Source organism: Gadus chalcogrammus, chromosome 13 (genome assembly GCF_026213295.1).
Source record: "Gadus chalcogrammus isolate NIFS_2021 chromosome 13, NIFS_Gcha_1.0, whole genome shotgun sequence".
Classification (NCBI taxonomy): Eukaryota; Metazoa; Chordata; class Actinopteri; order Gadiformes; family Gadidae; genus Gadus; species Gadus chalcogrammus.
The window spans coordinates 5,435,598-5,454,648 of record NC_079424.1 but is presented as its reverse complement, the minus strand read 5'-3'; the positions used below and the strand labels follow the sequence as shown (position 1 = coordinate 5,454,648).

At 47.5% G+C, this 19,051-nt stretch overlaps 1 protein-coding gene across 1 annotated transcript in view; it reads left to right on the top strand.

Annotated features, from left to right (window-relative positions):
• The window catches only part of LOC130401455 (guanine nucleotide-binding protein G(i) subunit alpha-2), a 40,017-nt gene that overhangs the window by 18,723 nt on the left and 2,243 nt on the right, over window positions 1–19,051 (top strand). Inside the window, exons 2-7 of the mRNA XM_056605216.1 lie at window positions 11,576–11,618; window positions 14,737–14,878; window positions 15,548–15,708; window positions 16,484–16,612; window positions 17,550–17,679; window positions 18,443–18,596. Of these exons, the coding sequence (XP_056461191.1) occupies window positions 11,576–11,618; window positions 14,737–14,878; window positions 15,548–15,708; window positions 16,484–16,612; window positions 17,550–17,679; window positions 18,443–18,596 (759 nt within the window). The remainder of the gene's footprint in view (window positions 1–11,575; window positions 11,619–14,736; window positions 14,879–15,547; window positions 15,709–16,483; window positions 16,613–17,549; window positions 17,680–18,442; window positions 18,597–19,051) is intronic.

Here is a 19,051-nt window from a genome sequence, read left to right as displayed (position 1 = left end):
TTGAGAACATGTTGAGAACCTGTTGGAGAACCTGTGGAGAACCTGTTGGAGTACTTGTTGGAGAACCTGTGGAGAACCTGTTGGAGAACTTGTTGGAGAACCTGTGGAGAACCTGTTGAGAACCTGTTGAGAACCTGTTGGAGAACCTGTTGAGAACCTGTGGAGATCCTGTTGAAAACCAGAACCTATGTAAACACATAAGGCATCTTATGTAAACACATAAGATGTCAGGATGACTCATCTGATGACCCACTGAAGGGATATTTTAAGAATACCGTCAATTATTGCTAACAGCACCACTGGTCATGGTGATGAAGGGTTCCCATGGAGAGGCTTTTGAATCAACACAAAGTGATTTCAACTGTGAATTGTTGGAAAACAAGTTCTCATGAGGTGTTGGGTCTCTGGTATTTAAAGATAATATCGCTGGTGTGCTGTGCTAGGCCTGATTCTATTAGAAACATGCATGTGTGGGCACTTTAGATAATTGAGCAAATGGGAATTTGGAAGCTGATTCTAACCATTGCTTCCCACATACACATACACATACTGTACACGCGTGGGCTTGCTTGTGTTTGACCCACTCGCATCTTATTAGCATCAATTATGGATCCATTCCATCTGGTGTGTGTGTGTGTGTGTGTGTGTGTGTGTGTGTGTGTGTGTGTGTGTGTGTGTGTGTGTGTGTGTGTGTGTGTGTGTGTGTGTGTGTGTGTGTGTGTGTGTGTGTGTGTGTGTGTGTGTGTGTGTGGTACCTCCTCTGCTATCTCCTGCTCTCCTCTGGTCTCTCCTGCTCTCCTCTGGTTCCTCCTGGTCTCTGGTCCCTCCTGGTCTCTGGTACCTCCTGGTCTCTGGTACCTCCTGCTCTCCTCTGGTTCCTCCTGGTCTCTGGTACCTCCTGGTCTCTGGTACCTCCTGGTCTCTGGTTCCTCCTGGTCTCTGGTTCCTCCTGGTCTCTGGTTCCTCCTGGTCTCCTCTGGTCCCTCCTGGTCTCCTCTGGTACCTCCTGGTCTCTGGTCCCTCTGGTCTCTGGTTCCTCCTGGTCTCTGGTTCCTCCTGGTCTCTGGTTCCTCCTGGTCTATGGTTCCTCCTGGTCTCTGGTACCTCCTGGTCTCTGGTTCCTCCTGGTCTCTGGTACCTCCTGGTCTCTGGTTCCTCCTGGTTTCTGGTACCTCCTGGTTTCTGGTACCTCCTGGTCTCTGGTTCCTCCTGGTCTCTGGTACCTCCTGGTCTCTGGTTCCTCCTGGTCTCTGGTTCCTCCTGGTCTCTGGTTCCTCCTGGTCTCTGGTTCCTCCTGGTCTCTGGTTCCTCCTGGTCTCTGGTTCCTCCTGGTACCTCCTGGTCTCCACACTGTGTTCTGTCCTCTCACCGTCTGCTGTCCTCCTGTTGCCTCACGGTCTCTTATTAGTTTCTCTCTTTCTTTCACTGTCACACTCCTCTCTGTCGGCCTCAGGGTCTCCTAACACCAGCGTGTTCTTCACACCCTCCTCCCCTTCCTCCCGGTCGTCCCTCACTCCTGTCTCCTACGATTAACAGGCTGAAATCAACCTTCCCCACCTTCGTATCCCTGTATCCCCTCTTAACACCTCCCACAAAGGCTCCTATCGAGGGGCCACAGTTCCTTCCTACTTGGTGCTACTTGGTGGATAGTAGCATGGGGCTACTTGGAGGAAGTAGCATGGTGCTACTTGGTGGATGGTAGCATGGGGCTACTTAATGGAGAGTAGCATGGGGCTACTTGGTGGATGGTAGCATGGGGCTACTTAATGGAGAGTAGCATGGGGCTACTTGGTGGAGGGTAGCATGGGGCTACTTGGTGGGTAGTAGCATGGGGCTACTTGGTGGGTAGTAGCATGGGGCTACTTGGCGGGTAGTAGCATGGGGCTACTTGGCGGATAGTAGCATGGGGCTACTTGGTGGGTAGTAGCATGGGGCTACTTGGCGGATAGTAGCATGGGGGAATGCTAGTTGCTACCACCATAGTGTTGCTCCACCCTTTCTTTGTCTTCTGCGTTTGATTCGACTTCCGACAGAAATCCTTTAATCAAGGTCACTGTGCTATTATGACCTGATCTTATTTTGGTGTGGTTGACATGTGTCTCTGACCTGGGGTTGTTGTGCCCCGCGGGGGTCCACAGTAACACCCCTCCTCTCTGCAGGGGGCTGCAGGGGTCGGGGGGGGGGGGGGGGTGGGTACAAGCTGCTTCCATCGGCCAATTAGAGACCCTCAATGTTTACTAATTACTTAAAACAAGGTGTGTGTGTGTGTGTGTGTGTGTGTGTGTGTGTGTGTGTGTGTGTGTGTGTGTGTGTGTGTGTGTGTGTGTGTGTGTGTGTGTGTGTGTGTGTGTGTGTGTGTGTGTGTGTGTGTGTGTGTGTGTGTCTATGTTTTATGGTCTATGTGTGTCTCACAAGGAGGTGGCCCATGTGTCTTACAAGGAGCAGTAGCAGCAGCAGTAGGAGAAGCAGTAGGAGGGGGAGCAGTAGCAGTAGGAGGAGCAGGAGTTGGAGAAGTAGGGGTAGTAGGAGGAGGAGGAGGAGGAGCGATAAGCAGGAGGAGGAGGAGGAATGTGGAGGAAAACTTTGATGATGATCTCAATGGAGAAAACTAATGGGAATAAGAGCTTATTGGTGTGCGATGTCCAAAAGGAGCCTGCCACTTTCTACCTGCCGGAGTGCAAAGATGGACCAGTGAGGTGATGTTTCCAATAGGCTGAGATGGTTGAGCTGCTAAACGGTCCGATCTATCCCCCATCGGCAGGTATTGATCTGGACCGTGTCGTTCATGAGTGTGTGAGCGTGTGTGTTGATGCTGTCCTTCTCTACCCTGCTGACCTTCTCTGTTCATCTCTTCCTCGACACCTGCCCCCTCGCTCTCTCAGGCCTCATCACCTGGCTGACCTTCGAGACACAGGGGGTCTGTCCCCTGAGGGAGGGGCCCCAAGGGGTCTGTCTGAGGGGGGGGGGGCTTTAGTATTTAGTTGATCAGAGTAGAGCTGTGGTAGGTTCTGCTAGAGGTTTGTCAGCTGGCCTTCTATGAACACATACAGTACAAGGATGCCTCTTGGCGAATACTTTTAGAATGAGCGTGTACTTTCATCTTTACGTGATATCGGTGTTTGAGTTTTATGCTATTAATACACTACCTGAAGTCCTTTTGCTTCGATACGGTCGCCGCTTATGGATGTGGAGATATATTCAAGGTTTACAAATGTTGGTTGGAATACATCCATCATGGTCTTTATGTGAATGATGCATTTATTTATGGAGGAACAAACGTCGGTTATTGTATCGCTGTAAGAGCGCTCCACTGGGTGAGCTTGAGTTGAATGTGTTTGCTCCAGTGAACATGTACTATGTAGGAGAACCGCAGCCTATATGTAGAGCAGCACATGATGTGTACTGACAGCTGGACTCCCAGCACCCCCGCCGTTCTGCTCCCTGCACTCGGCTTTCGTTTTTTTATCTCCATCTGATAGGAACGCCGTCGTTCCAACGTCCCGCTTCCATGACAACTAGCTTCACACAAGGTGCGCGCCTTCACAGAGGTCAATAGTGGGCTTAACAGCATGAGGTTGTTTTACAACCGCTTCGTTGGATCGTTCTTAAGATGTGTGGAGCGTGCCTCTGTGTCGCCCTTTCTGAATGATAGTGGTTGATATAGTAGTTGTTGGCTTGCTAACTGGCGTGCAGAATGAGCAGAACTAAGCAGCTTGGACATGAACACGTCAAGTTTAGCCAAGAACCCTTTCAGAAGTAGCATCACATTGAAGTGGCTGCCAAATATGCATTTTCTGAAAAGGCAGTTTTTATAGAACTGAAGGCTGGCAGGGAAAGTCCACTTGATATGTGAAGGGAACTTAAAGCTGGACTGATCCTCTTTCTGACATTACGACTCCTCAGAGCTTCTTATCTGAACTTCCTTTTCGAGCTGCTTAACGAATCCTCCTACTCTGAAGGAGGATACACCAGCCCACCGCCCACACCTGACTCCAGCCCGTACTTCTCTCCAGCCCGTACCTCTCTCCAGCACGTACCTGTCTCCAGCCCGTACCTGTGTCACGCCCGTACCTCTCTCCAGCCCGTACCTGAGTCACGCCCGTACTTCTCTCCAGCCCGTACCTGAGTCACGCCCGTACCTGTCTCCAGCCCCTACCTGTCTCCAGCACCACTGCTCCATGCTCAGTGGTCTAGAGCAGCGGGCCTCACAGCCTCTACATCTTGTGGAGGCTGTGAGGCCGGGGGGTCCGGTGTTGTCTTGGAGCAGGCTGAAGGGTAAACAGTGGTGGGCCTGTGTCCGTGGGGGGGCTGGGGGTTCGGGGGGGCTGCACACTGGGGTCTTTGTGGCTCCCTCACTCTCAGACCGGGCCAGAATGAAAAACACTTAGTCAAAAACACACACACCATTCTCCCCCCACGCCCCGCCGGCCAGCTGCATGGCAGAGAGAGCGGGGTGTTTCAATGGTCCTGATCCGGTACGGGCAGACTGGAGGGGGAGCCACGAGGAGGTGACGCCGCTCACCTACCTAACCGTCATTCGGCTGATCGGTTGGCCAACAATAGCTGGTGTTTGTCTTCTAGATCAGCACGTCCTCACGGTCTGCCTGAAGGGCTTTCTACTTAATATGAACAGGATTCATCATTCTGATCCATCAATCTATCTCCTCAATATGAGCAGGATTAATCATATTCTGATCCATTAATCTATCTCCTCAATATGAGCAGGATTCATCATTCTGATCAATCAATCTATCTCCTCAAATGAGAAGGATTTACCATATTCATCTGATCCATAAATCGATCTCCTCAATATAAAAAGGATTGATCATATTCTGATCAATAAATCTATCTCCTCAATATAAGTAGGATTCATCATATATGAGTATGGTTAAGTCTGCAAAATGGCCTTTCTTCTCCCCCGTCTTCCTGTTGAGATGTGTAGCTGTGGTCACAGTGCCACTGCGGGGAGGTGAGGATAACATGAATCACAGCCCAGCCCTACAGGTCGTGAAATGGCCGCCAGCTGATCTCCAGTGAATAACATACTATTAGCAAGATGGCTGCCAGGGCCCGGGATCCTGCGAGGGAGCCTGGCCCGTTTTCTGAAGAAAGGAAGAGAACGCTGAAGTCTCATTACTTAAAGCACTCATTAGTCTGAGCAGGCAGCCGCTGGCCAGGGAGTGAACCGAAGGTACCACTCATCGAGATTCACTTTATTCTCAATGCTTCTCTGACAAGGCTATGCTCCGAAACATGGAGATAAAGGCTGAGTAAGTCACACAAATATCATCAAAAAATGCACATTAAGGCTATGTATGGAAGTAAATCTGTGCCATCGGGTTTTGAAAATAAAAACACATTGAATTATAAGCACTGAATATTTATGCATTGAAATAACCTATCTGAATTTTTTGACTCTGAATTTAACTCTTTACATTTTCAATTTATCATATTCACCTTCATTTTTCAATGTTAAAAAATTCAACGTTAAAAAATTCAACGTTAAAATATTCAACTCAAATATTTTCAGCGTCCAAAAATTCAGTCCGCCAAAGTCACTATCAAAATTCAATGTACGAAATTCAGTGTTAACATCCGGGGAACCAAGAAAGAGCAATCGATCCTAGATGCTAGATCGCGGTCAAACGAGTGGTCGCGTCATTCGGGTCAGAGGAAAAAACTAACAACCACAACGATGGAGTTTGGGGGATTTATCAATGTTTATTTTGAGCTTGGCCTCAAATATTCGGACATCAAATCAATACTTGCCAGTAGGCACGCCTTCCACATAAGTGAGAGACATCTGAAGAGGATACTGCGAGATAGGGGACACTCTCGCCGCAAGGCGTACTCTGACCTGTCGGTCCTGGTGGATTTTATTAGCGACCAACTGCACTACTCTGGACAGCTTCACGGGTACCGATGGATGTACGCTAAATGCAGGGAGCATCGACTGCGTGTGAGGAAAGAGGATGTGCGGTTGTTGTTGAAAGAGCTCGATCCCAGAGGAGTGTCACGAAGGGCGAGACGTCTCATACGACGAAACTAACTACTAGTGTAGATAATAATAGATAGTGTACATAATAATACCAACTAGTATTACTTTTCATACCCTGACATGTTTTGATTGTAAATGTTCCTGCAGTCTTCTTCTAAATGTCACATGATGTTGCTGTGGTGTCAAGAAAGCTGATTTTATACAGGTTTCAGGTCATCCTACTTGAAACGGCAGGACGACCGCACCCCCTGCTGTATACAATCAGCTGTCTTGACACCACAGCAACATCATGTGACATTAAGAAGAAGACTGCAGGAATTTGTCATGGTATGAAAAGTAATACTAGTTTGATTACAAGAATAATTAAGTAAATTGTTCTTGAAAAAGTACAATTATTAATTCATCAAGTTTTTCATCTGGCTAATGTGGCCAGTGAAAAATATGGAGGAAAAAAAAAATCAGGAAACAGCACTAAACTTGTTTGGCAATTTTTTGTTTATTCAGAGTTCCACATACGGGATAGCAATATAGTTACAGCAATAAAAAATCTTCCATTCTCAACAAAAACATGAATAGCGTGTGTTGTCGTTTTTTAACCCCTCTCTCAGTATTTGAAACGACAGGTTGTAAATGCACAGATCCTTGCAAAATGCTTTTCTGTCGGTAACATGTCAATATTTGTACTGATTGGCCATCAGAAGTTCAGAGTTCGACATACATTTTTTTGGTCCCATCATTTGAAATCCAATGATATTCTATCATGAAAGACTCAGAATAAGTATTCACATTTAGTTACTGAAGCCAGTTACCTTTTTTGTTAAATACAATTCTAACTGAAAAAAGTGATACATTTGTTAAAGTAAAGTTCTGAAATTGATACACATTTGATTTACTTCTTACAGGCTTTGTCTATAAAGCCCCCCCTCATTTCTGTGTTTCTAAACTATCGTTTAAAGGAATATAACATTTGCCAAAAGCTAGAGATGTTGAGCTATGACTTTAAAGGAAACTTAAAGGACAGCAAGGTGAATTACAAAAAATCCTGCCACTTCGAAGCTCAACACAAGACACAACTAAATACGTCTGACCTACACACATGCCCTGATGGCCTCTCTGAGGTGCATGTACAAACATCACGTTCGGCCGACCGCTGGGGACGTTAAGGTTTTTCGTTGGCCTGATGGTGTGTGTGTTCCAGGCCTGTGCAGTGTCATCCAACTCATCCTGTTAAAAGCAAGAACATAAAAACAGTAAATACATTAAGAACTATAAATGCATATCCAGGGCTGTTCGCTTATTTTTTTAAAGTGGTAGCACTGGTGCCAGCAAGCACAAAAATTCAGTAGCATAAAAATAAATTTTGTAGCACAGTGTGAACTTGCATAACTATAACCCTTGCATTTCACTCTAATTACCTTTGTCTAATTAGCATGTCATCTTGGTCCATTGGCCCATAGAACAATAATATTAATATCTATATCTGTATATTGTTTATCTATACACATAATTATCATAATAATGATAAACATTTTTAGAACATTTCCTTTTAATTAAAACCAAACTTTATACATTGAACACAGCCTATTCAATTAATTAGTATACATATTTCTACAATCTAGGATAAATTACATAGATTGATGTGAATGTTTTTGGAGTAGTTCTTCCATGGCTTATTTCAAAATGTGTCTATATAGGCTACTGTTGACTGCTCTCAGCTCTCTGCAGCTGAAGGACAAGATGTGTCCAGCCAAAGTGGCGGGTGGACTCAATAACTTAAGACTACTTTACCCAGTTTGGCAAGTGTTAATTTTGAGCCCTCTAAGCAGTGTTGTGCATCACTTATGGAAGTAAATCTGTGCCATCGGATTTTGAAATATACTGAATATCTATGCATTGAAATAACGTAACTCAAAATAAAATGTTTGTATTATTGGATATTTTGATTAATTATTAGCTATTGCATATATAAACCCATGCATAATCCCATTCACGAATATATATACGTTTTAACAATACTTGCTACACTTTTGTAGTTGATGGGTTAGTAGTTGTTATTTATTTAGTTTAATTGATTATTTATGTTTTTTCTTGAAGTGCTATTTTTTTTACATTACATACATTGCACATACTGCACCCCTGAAATCTTCAATATATACGTTATAAAACAATGTACATGGGGTGAGTAGTGGTGTAAAATAACGTGATTCTGCAGTGGGTGCATTATTTGACAGAGCCAAATGGTCTATCCACATACTGTGTAACGTGCGATGGTACAGTAGGTCAGGGTTAGCATGAAGGAGACAACATGCGAGATTCTCCTCACGGTACTTTTAGTATACTATAAGCTTTTGACCATACCACGCCAGGTCTCCACGGCACTATATTTAACACACAGGTGGAAAGTCTTGGATTCCTGCCTACAACAAATCAGTAACTAAATAACTCGTATTAAAAAGGGAGACTTCGATCGTATACAGCTGTTTATTCTAGCCGAGCGAAAGAGCACGCCCTTCTTCACTGTACGTGAAGAAGAGGGAGGCGCCACCTAGTGGCGCTACATATTATAAACCTGAGTGTTACAACTGTACCCCTGAAATCTTTAATAAAGAGTAGACGTTATAAACCAGGATCAAAATATGCCAGTTGACTTGTTGCTAGCCTAGTCTCCAATGATAGAGAACACCAAGGCTAACTTGGGAATCAGGCCCTATGTCCAAAATTCCGAACTACCCCTATTTTTCAATTCGACGTCCTTCTTATGTACAAGTGTCCGTTAGTATTGTCCATTGCTGAATCTTACAGAAACAACCCAAACGAATGGCATATATATAGAAAAATGTAATCACCGAAGCACTATTACTGCTGCTGTTGCCGTTGGACATGGCTAAATCTGTTTTGCCTTCCCGCGTGAGAGTCAGGTAGCCAACGACGCGCACACTCGTTTGACCGCGATCTAGCATCTAGGATCGATTGCTCTTTCTGGTTCCCCGGATGTTAACACTGAATTTCGTACACTGAATTTTGATGGTGACTTTGGCGGACTGAATTTTTGGACGTTGAAAATATTTGAGTTGAATATTTTAACGTTGAATTTTTTATCGTTGAATTTTTTAACATTGAAAAATGAAGGCGAACATGATATATTGAAAATGTAAAGAGATAAATTCAGAGGCAAAAAATTCAGATAGGTTATTTCAATGCATAAATATTCAGTGCTTATAATTCAATGTGTTTTTATTTTCAAAACCCGATGGCACAGATTTACTTCCATACTATGCTAAAAAAAAATGTGCAGCATACAAAACATCTCCTTGCTGATTAGTGTTATGACGGATGGCTCTGGGGTCAAATCCCCTCCCCGGTTGGGGTTATTATGGATGGCTCTATGGTCAGATCCCCTCCCTGGTTAGGGTTAGGGTTTGGATGGATGGCTCTATGGTCAGATCCCCCTCCCTGGTTAGGGTAACTGGTTAAGCACAGATTGATAATAGTTAATAGCTAGATACCCTAACCTTTACTGTCTGCTCACTGAACAGAACACTGGCTCTCTGCTCACCTGTAACCCGCAGGCTGCTGTCGGCTCACTGAACAGAACCCTGGCTGTTCATTCCCCCCGGGCCGCCTGATGGGCAAATTGTATCTCCTCTGTTATTCCAAGAGGGACGGGCGTGGTGATGTTGATACTAAACAAATCTTCCTAATTGCTCTCCTCTGAGCCCCACAGCTGAACCAGGTGCCCTCCTGTGGAGCAGTTCAGCTCCCCTGGTAGAGCAACAGGAGCTCTGCTGCCGGGGGCAAAAACACAGCCCTTTAGTTATTACAGGACCCCAAGGGATGCATTTACTCTGCTTGTCTTCAATTAGCTGGATCACACGCTGTGTGTGTGTGTGTGTGTGTGTGTGTGTGTGTGTGTGTGTGTGTGTGTGTGTGTGTGTGTGTGTGTGTGTGTGTGTGTGTGTGTGTGTGTGTGTGTGTGTGTGTGTGTGTGTGTGTGTGTGTGAATGCCTTTAAACCGGTGGGTGATGGAGAGTCTCAGAGGGCATTAGTCCCCCGCCTGGCGTTCCCGACATTACTCTTCTGATCTGTGATGCTGTGGTAACCGGGGGGGGGGGGGGTTACCAACGCTCTGTTACCGGGGTGATATTAACACATTGTTACCGTTCAGTCGGACTGCAGGCACCCAGGCCGTGGGCCCCTTCTTGCTAGGGACCAGGGACCCCTTGTTGTTGAGGACGTTTCAGGGCTGTTTCTTAAGGAGTGTTTACAAGAGAGACTTCGGCCTTGTTCCAATTCTCCCCCTTCCCCTAGATTTGAACCCTGACCCTGGATTTGGCGCATTCCCGCAAAGGAGTAGAATGTCCCGATAATTTAAGGAGAAAGGGGGAGGGCTGTTTTTCCCTTAAAATCATCCCTTGACCGCTCGGTAGCTGGCTAAGCAAGTATTCTTGTTAGAAGGAGAGAAATGGGACTGGGCCCTCTATTCCCTTCTCTCCCTGCTTTCTCTTCTCTTGGCTTCAATTCCTTTTGTTTCACACAAGCCAATCATAAATGAGGTTCAGCATGTGTGTGGGTGTGTTGGTGGGCACAAAACACCATTGCCAAATATGAAATACCAGCTGCGTAAGCCACCTGATTTAAAGCAGTAAAGTGTTTGGCTCGCGGTGTGTGTGTGTGTGTGTGTGTGTGTGTGCGTGTGTGCGTTTGTGTGCGTGCGTGTACGGTCAGCGTGGATTCTGTCGTCAGCGCGGAGCTGCACTGTAACCACAGATTAGACACAGCATGGGTGACGTCAGACCAGAAAAAGGTGAATCATTGAACGGGGAATGGAGAAGCACCGCGCTGGATGTGCCAAGGCAGGGTGTTCTGTAGAACGCCTTCTACCACGCTAAACTCCTGTACCCTGAGCGGGGTCAGCGTGGGGTCAGCATGGGGTCAGTATAGGGTCAGTATGAAGTCAGTATAGGGTAGGCCTGGGGTCATTTTAGGGTCAGTATGGGGTCATTAAAGACTCGTTATAGGGTCATTATGGGGTAAACCGTTGAGGAGCAGGCCACAGTAGTTAGGGTTATATTCTCCATAGCCCTACCCTGGTGTGTGTGTGTGTGTGTGTGTGTGTGTGTGTGTGTGTGTGTGTGTGTGTGTGTGTGTGTGTGTGTGTGTGTGTGTGTGTGTGTGTGTGTGTGTGTGTGTGTGTGTGTCTGTCTTTCTTCTCTGAGGGGGGGGGGGGGGGGGGGGGGTTCTGTTTATTTATTGATACTCTTGCGGGGGGGGCTGCACTGGTACCGCTGTGACATTATGCATATCGGAAAAAAGGGAGAGGGTGCATGACGCAGTGAAACCAGCCTGGAGGAGCACTGGGCTAGAGATTACATCAGCAGCAGATGGAGGAGGGGGAGGGATGCAGGGAGCGGGTGAGGGAGGGAGGGAGGAGGGAGGTCAGTAAGGAAACGGGACAGACAGCTGAGGCGAGAGAGGGGGGCGGGGGGGGGCGGTAGCTGAAGCCTCCAGATGTTTGAGATGTTTACGTTCCTCAGCCAACAGGAGTGTATTTTTAACCTGTTTTTCCCTCCTCTGCAGGCGCTGGCGAGTCAGGGAAGAGCACCATTGTGAAGCAGATGAAGTGAGTAACGCCGCAGCGTGGTGTGTGTGTGTGTGTGTGTGTGTGTGTGTGTGTGTGTGTGTGTGTGTGTGTGTGTGTGTCATCGTTCCTTCCTGCCTGGTAAACCAGTACCATAAAGCAACACGGCGCAAATGTTCCTGCCAACACAATTCACGGGAGATTTCATCATTCGCTCTCCGCTTGACGACGGAAGATGGAAACTAACGCGGCACTTGGCTCAGCGTCGGCCATGGATGAGATCGCTGTGTTAGTGTTCAATAGCCACTAAATCTCCTTTATTGAGCACAGGACAGTTGGTGCAGTCCACCAACATGAAGTATGGGTAGGTACTCCTATTGCAGCACTAAAATTTGCTATGGGGAGTCCTAGACTAACACGAACATGTACTATAAATATTCCTAGTGCAGTACTAACATGTACTATAGGAATTCCTAGTGCAGTACTAACATGTACTATAGGTATTCCTAGTGTAGTACTAACATGTACTATAGGTATTCCTAGTGCAGTGCTAACATGTACTATAGGCAGTCCGAGTGCAGTACCAACATGTGCCTCTAGTGTGAGGGCCTCACATGAGGGCCTCACATGAAGCCTGGGCCTCTAGTATCCAGTGGGCCTCACACAGAGGGCCTCTAGTGCCCAGAGGTTCTCACATGAAGCCTGGGCCTCTAGTGCCCAGAGTGCCTTTCCAGGAGGAGGCGTCAAACGGTCTGGGCTGGAGGGGAGGGTTTGATCTGGGTTGTCATACTGAAACATAGTTTCAGTATGTTATGCTGAAACATAGTTTCAGTATAACAATCTTATCTTCATTTCATGCGGTTTAAATCTTCAGGAAGGATTGTTGACAGCAGAAGCGTTCTTGTATATTGTTACAATGAGGGCTCCAAGTGTTAGGGTCAGGTTTGACCCTAAATAAGGGAGTAGAGGTCTGAGGGGGGGAGTGTGTTGATGTTGGCTTTAGTGAGTACCACTCCCAGTAGGATTAGTGTCCAATCAAGCCTGAGAGCATGGAGAGTCCCTCTGGCTCTCTGCTTCACTCTCTCACTGTATTGAACCCCTTTAAGGCCATTGGATACTCCTTGGCCAGATAACGAATTCAGTGCTACTAGGCCCCGGGTCTTCTCTGAATAAAGGCTATCTGAATTACCCCATTACACTGTAGAACCAACACGCTGTTGGACTTACCTGAAGACAACATTTGATTTACCATATTATACTGAAGAGAATAGAGGCTGTTTGTTTTACCATATATACTCAAGAGAACCTTGGATTTACCCTATAATACAGTAGAGAACATTTGAATTACCATATTATACTGTAGCGAACATTTGATTTACCATATTATAGATCAGAGAACATTTGAATTACCGTATTATACTGTAGAGAACATTTGATTTACCATATTATACAGTTGGAACATTTGAATTACCATATTATAATGTAGAGAACATTTGATTTACCATATTATACAGTTGGAACATTTGAATTACCATATTATAATGTAGAGAACATTTGAATTACCATATTATAATGTAGAGAACATTTGAATTTCAATGTTATACTGTAGAGAACATGTCTTGAGGGGCATAGTTAGTGAGTGTCCTGATTGGTGGGCCCTAGCCCCCTCCTGATGAAGGAGTTCACTGATCACCTGTCCTACAGCGTCTGGTCAGAAGTCCTGGATGAAGCTCTCCTCTGTACGCCAGAGGAAGAACCCCAGGAGGTCTGTTGAAGAGGGCCACCATTACTGTGGATCGGTTCATCCTCTCTCAGCCGAGGGAGAGGATTCTGTAGTGCGGCTGTGCGGGGGACTCTGGGGTTCAGGGGTTGTGGTTTCATGAAATACCACCGCACCGGACCAGGGGGAATGTACTGCAGACGAAGAGACCAGGGTCTTTCAGGGCTTCTTTTGTTTAATTGAGTGTGGTTTGACCAAGCCGTAACAGACTAGATAAGGTAACAGACTGCTGGTTCTGACGTCTTTGTAGAGCACTGCTCAACTCAAAGCCACAGCACAAATCACCAGATCAAGGCTCTAATGTAATTCCAAATAAACTGTAAAACACACACACACACACACACACACACACACACACACACACACACACACACACACACACACACACACACACACAGCTACAACAATGTGCTAGCGTTCAATCCCATCTTGGCCCTCTTTGTGATTCGCTGAGTAGAATCCCTTCTGGCAGAAAGTGGACTTGGAAGTAATATTTCAAATCCAGGCCGAGGGAGAAGAATGAAATATTCATATGGCCTCTGCCAGCTCGCTGGGCAGAACCCTGTGGCTGGCTGTGTTTTCAACTCATTTGACATCCAACTGAAGAGAATCCAACGCAGCAGGCACTTCAACAGGGGAAGAGCTACATAGAAACACCATTAGGACAATCCTGGAGGTCAATACTACTCTCATTGCAACTCCAACTGTATTATACTATTTTGTTGGACAACAACGAGGCTTCTTCCATAAGTCCAGAAGCATGCTTTGTTGGCCGGTAATGGGAGAGCAGAGTCGGCATGTATGCATAAATGAATGAGCATAATGCTTCCAGTCATTAGAAATGCCTTTGCCATGCATTTCAATCAATAGCTTAATCGCTCCGTGAACCATCATGCACCTCAGCCTGCTGGTGTTTGGTTTCCCGATAGCAGTCCAATCCCGGAGCTTATCTTGAGTCAGTCCACCAAGAGCCTGATGTGATGTGAGATTAACGGGTTCCCCTGGACTACAGAAGGGTTGTGTCGGTTTAATCCGCTCTCCTCTTATTCCCAGAGAGGCTGGAGGGTTCAGTAAGACCGCTCTCCACTCTCCACAATCAATCGCTCTTCATCTCTTTAGGCTCTAAAGCCTGTCTGTCTGTTTGACTGTCCATTCACTCGGAGACATGTTGTGATGCAATCCATGCAGTATATGCTCATGAGGAGCCATGAATGGATCGGTATAAATTACGAATGTTTTATCAATCATCCTGCAATGAAGGAGGTCTAAAAGCTTCATAAAGAACAAGTATCTCCATCCAGTGAAGTAGTGTTCCAGTGTGCCTCCATCTGAGAGATCCTCCCTCAGATCACGTCTCTAATGAACCGGTTTCCCTCTCAGGATCATCCATGAAGACGGCTACTCAGAAGACGAGTGCAAGCAGTACCGCGCGGTGGTCTACAGCAACACCATCCAGTCCATCATGGCCATCATCAAGGCCATGGGCAACCTGAAGATCAGCTACGAGGACGAGGCCAGGGTGGTGGGTAACACACACGCACACAGGCAGGCAGGCAGACAGACCTGACGCACACACACACGCACACCTGATATGCACACGCTCACACACAAATACACACACACAGAGACCTGATATGCACAAACACACAGACCTGATAAACACACACACACACACACACACGCACCTGATACACACGCACGCACAACTGATACACACGCAGACACACCTGATACACACACACACACACACACACCTGAAATACACACATACACCTGATAGACACTTGATGCACACATACACACAGACCTCATGCACATACGCACATCTGATGCACACACACACACACAGACCTGACGCATAAACACACACACAGACCATGGAGGATTTAGATTAGATTGGTGTTTTTCATCAAATCAAACCTTAATCCATATGGAAGACATCATGGGACCCCAGGAGGGGTTTGCTGAGGCCCAAACTCAACCTCATATCACATCATTCATCATACCAAGGTGACCCCCACATTAGCCCTAACCTCAGAGTGTGTGTGCGTGTGTGTGTGTGTGCGTGTGTGTGTGTGTGTGTGTGTGTGTGTGTGTGTGTGTGTGTGTGTGTGTGTGTGTGTGTGTGTGTGTGTGTGTGTGTGTGTGTGTGTGTGTGTGTGTGTGTGTGTGTGTGTGTGTGTGTGTGTAGGACGACGCCCGGCAGCTCTTCTCCCTCTCCTCGGGGGCCGAGGAGCAGGGGCTCCTCCCGGAGGAGCTCTCCCACGTCATCCAGCGGCTGTGGGCCGACGGGGGCGTGCAGGGCTGCTTCACCCGCGCCCGCGAGTACCAGCTCAACGACTCCGCCGCCTAGTGAGTCTCCCCCTCACCTCCCCCTCTCTCCCCCTCTCACCCACCTCCCCCTCTCTCCCCCCACCACTCTATCCGTTCCCCCACCTCCGTCCCACCTCCCCCCTCTCTCCCCCAACTCCCCCCTCTGTCCCCCCCAAACACCCCCTCTGTTCCCCCCAACCCCCCACACCTCCCCCTCTGTCCCTCCCCTCCCCCCTCTGTCCCTCCCCTCACCTCCCCCCCCTGTCCCTCCCCCACCTCCCCCTCTGCCCCCCCCACCTCCCCCTGTGTCCCTCCCCCTCTGTCCCCCTCCCACCCCCTCCTCTGTCCCTCTCCCTCGCCCACCCCCCCCTCCCCCCCTCACCTCCCCCCTCTGTCCCTCCCCTCACCTCCCCCCTGTCCCCCCCCCCCCCTCTGTCCCCCCTCTGTCCCCCACCTCCCCCAGTCTCTGGTCCAGCCTCGCCTCCGGTCTGGTCCCGACCTGGGGGAGACCTGGAGGCTGGCTCCCTCAGGGTTAGGAACATGTTGTTTGGGGAGGACTGCAGGTCGCTGTAGAGGTGGTGGGGGGTCCAGGTGGATCCAACACCTCTACAGCTACCTCCTTCATGACCTTATCGACCTGTATGCACTACATATGCACCTGATGGTAACCCTGATAGTGTGTGTGTGTGTGTGTGTGTGTGTGTGTGTGTGTGTGTGTGTGTGTGTGTGTGTGTGTGTGTGTGTGTGTGTGTGTGTGTGTGTGTGTGTGTGTGTGTGTGTGTGTGTGTGTGTGTGTGTGTGTGTGTCCGGACAGCTACCTGAACGACCTGGAGAGAATAGGTAAGGGGGACTACATCCCCACCCAGCAGGACGTGCTGAGGACCCGGGTGAAGACCACTGGCATCGTGGAGACACACTTTACCTTCAAGGACCTGCACTTCAAGTGAGTCCTCATCCCCCCCCACTCTCTTACGGTCCTTCAGGGAATCAGAAGGCTGTTCTCTGCCTCTTCTGGTGCTTTGGTTCTTATTGATTTGCTTCTGTCATGAACGTGAGGATATTGATGCCTCCTCTCATGATACGAGTGTCAGAGAGTCTTAGTGAGGCACTGTTTAGGACAGAGTCCTAGTGAGACACTGTGATGCTTACACCAGGACAGAGAGTCCTAGTGAGACACTGTGACGCTAGCACCAGGACAGAGAGTCCAAGTGAGACACTGTGATGCTTACAACAGGACAGAGAGTCCTAATGAGACACTATGATGCTTACAACAGGACAGAGAGTCCTAGTGAGACACTGTGACGCTAGCACCAGGACAGAGAGTCCTAGTAAGACACTATGATGCTTACACCAGGACAGAGAGTCCTAATGAGACACTATGATGCTTACACCAGGACAGAGAGTCCTAATGAGACACTATGATGCTTACACCAGGACAGAGAGTCCTAATGAGACACTTTGACGCTAACACCAGGACAGAGAGTCCTAATGAGACACTATGATGCTTACACCAGGACAGAGAGTCCTAATGAGACACTTTGACGCTAACACCAGGACGGCCGCATGCCCATGTCAATACGAGGAAGCTCTTCTTTCCTCCATTAAGTTGAATCATTGAACCATCAACAGGCTTCTGAGAATGAGAGGACTGATCACATCAGCTTGGAGGGGGATGGTCTAAAAGGCTTCCTTCATCTGGATCACATCCTCAAGCCTTGAACATCTCTCTGTCTTCATGAATGCTCATGGACAAGCCTTCACGCTTTTACCACAGCAACCGGTGGTAACAGTCAGTCAGTCAGTCAGGCAGCCAGTCAGTCCCGTGGCTGTTGGTCCCCGGGTGCTTCCTCACTGAGCGTCCCGCTGCCTGCTGTGTGCAGGATGTTTGACGTGGGAGGCCAGCGGTCGGAGAGGAAGAAGTGGATCCACTGCTTCGAGGGCGTGACCGCCATCATCTTCTGCGTGGCCATGAGCGCGTACGACCTGGTGCTGGCGGAGGACGAGGAGATGGTGAGGCCCCAGGATCATGTCTCTATGGATATTAACATACATATATGCATACACATACTTATATATATATATATATATATATGCATATACATTCATATATATATATATAGTACATACTAGGGCTGTCAAATGAGGAAAAGAATATATTGCGTTAATGTGTTATTATCGCGCTAATTTTATCAAAGTTTGGGGTCACCCAGACAATTTAATGTTGTCCATGAAAACTCACGTTGATAACTTTCCGCTGTGCTAACATAATTGCACAAGGGTTTTCTAATCATCAATTAGCCTTCTAACATGATTAGCTAAATAGTGTACCATTAGAACACAGGAGTGATTGTGGCTGGAAATGGGCCTCTGTCCACCTATGTCGATATTCCATTAAAAATCAGCTGTTTCCAGCTAGAATAGTCATTTACCAAATAAAAAATGTCTAGACTGTATTTCTGATTGATTTAATTTCATCTTCATTGAGAAAAACTTAAAAAATAAGAACATTTACAAGTGACCCAAACTTTTGAACGGTATGGTATATCTATATATATATATATGTGTGTGTGTGTGTGTGTGTGTGTGTGTGTGTGTGTGTGTGTGTGTGTGTGTGTGTGTGTGTGTGTGTGTGTGTGTGTGTGTGTGTGTGTGTGTGTGTGTGTGTGTGTGTGTGTGTGTGTTGTGCCCTCCCATTGCCTTGGTGATGGCCCGGGGTTCATTCCCCCTCTGTTCTTGGTTCTAACCTCTGCATTACGTGTTCCCTGGCCTCCAGAACCGGATGCACGAGAGCATGAAGCTGTTCGACTCCATCTGCAACAACAAGTGGTTCACGGAGACCTCCATCATCCTGTTCCTCAACAAGAAGGACCTGTTTGAGGAGAAGATCGCCCACAGCCCGCTCACCATCTGCTTCCCCGAGTACAACGGTAGGTCTACTCACCAACTATCACCCTGTAGTACAGCGGTAGGCCTACTCACCCTCTATCCCCCTGTAGTACAGCGATAGGCCTACTCACCCTCCTACCCTGTAGTACAGCGGTAGGCCTACTCACCCTCTATCACCCTGTACTACAGCGATAGGCCTACTCACCCTCTTACCCTGTAGTACAGCTGTAGTCCTACTCACCCTCTATCATCCTGTAGTACAGCGTTAGGCCTACTCACCCTCCTACCCTGTAGTACAGCGGTAGGCCTACTCACCCTCTATCACCCTGTACTACAGCGATAGGCCTACTCACCCTCTTACCCTGTAGTACAGCTGTAGGCCTACTCACCCTCTATCACCCTGTAGTACAGCGTTAGGCCTACTCACCCTCCTACTCTATAATTCAGCGGTAGGCCTACCCACCCTCCTAGCCCCATAGTATAGCGGTAGACCTAC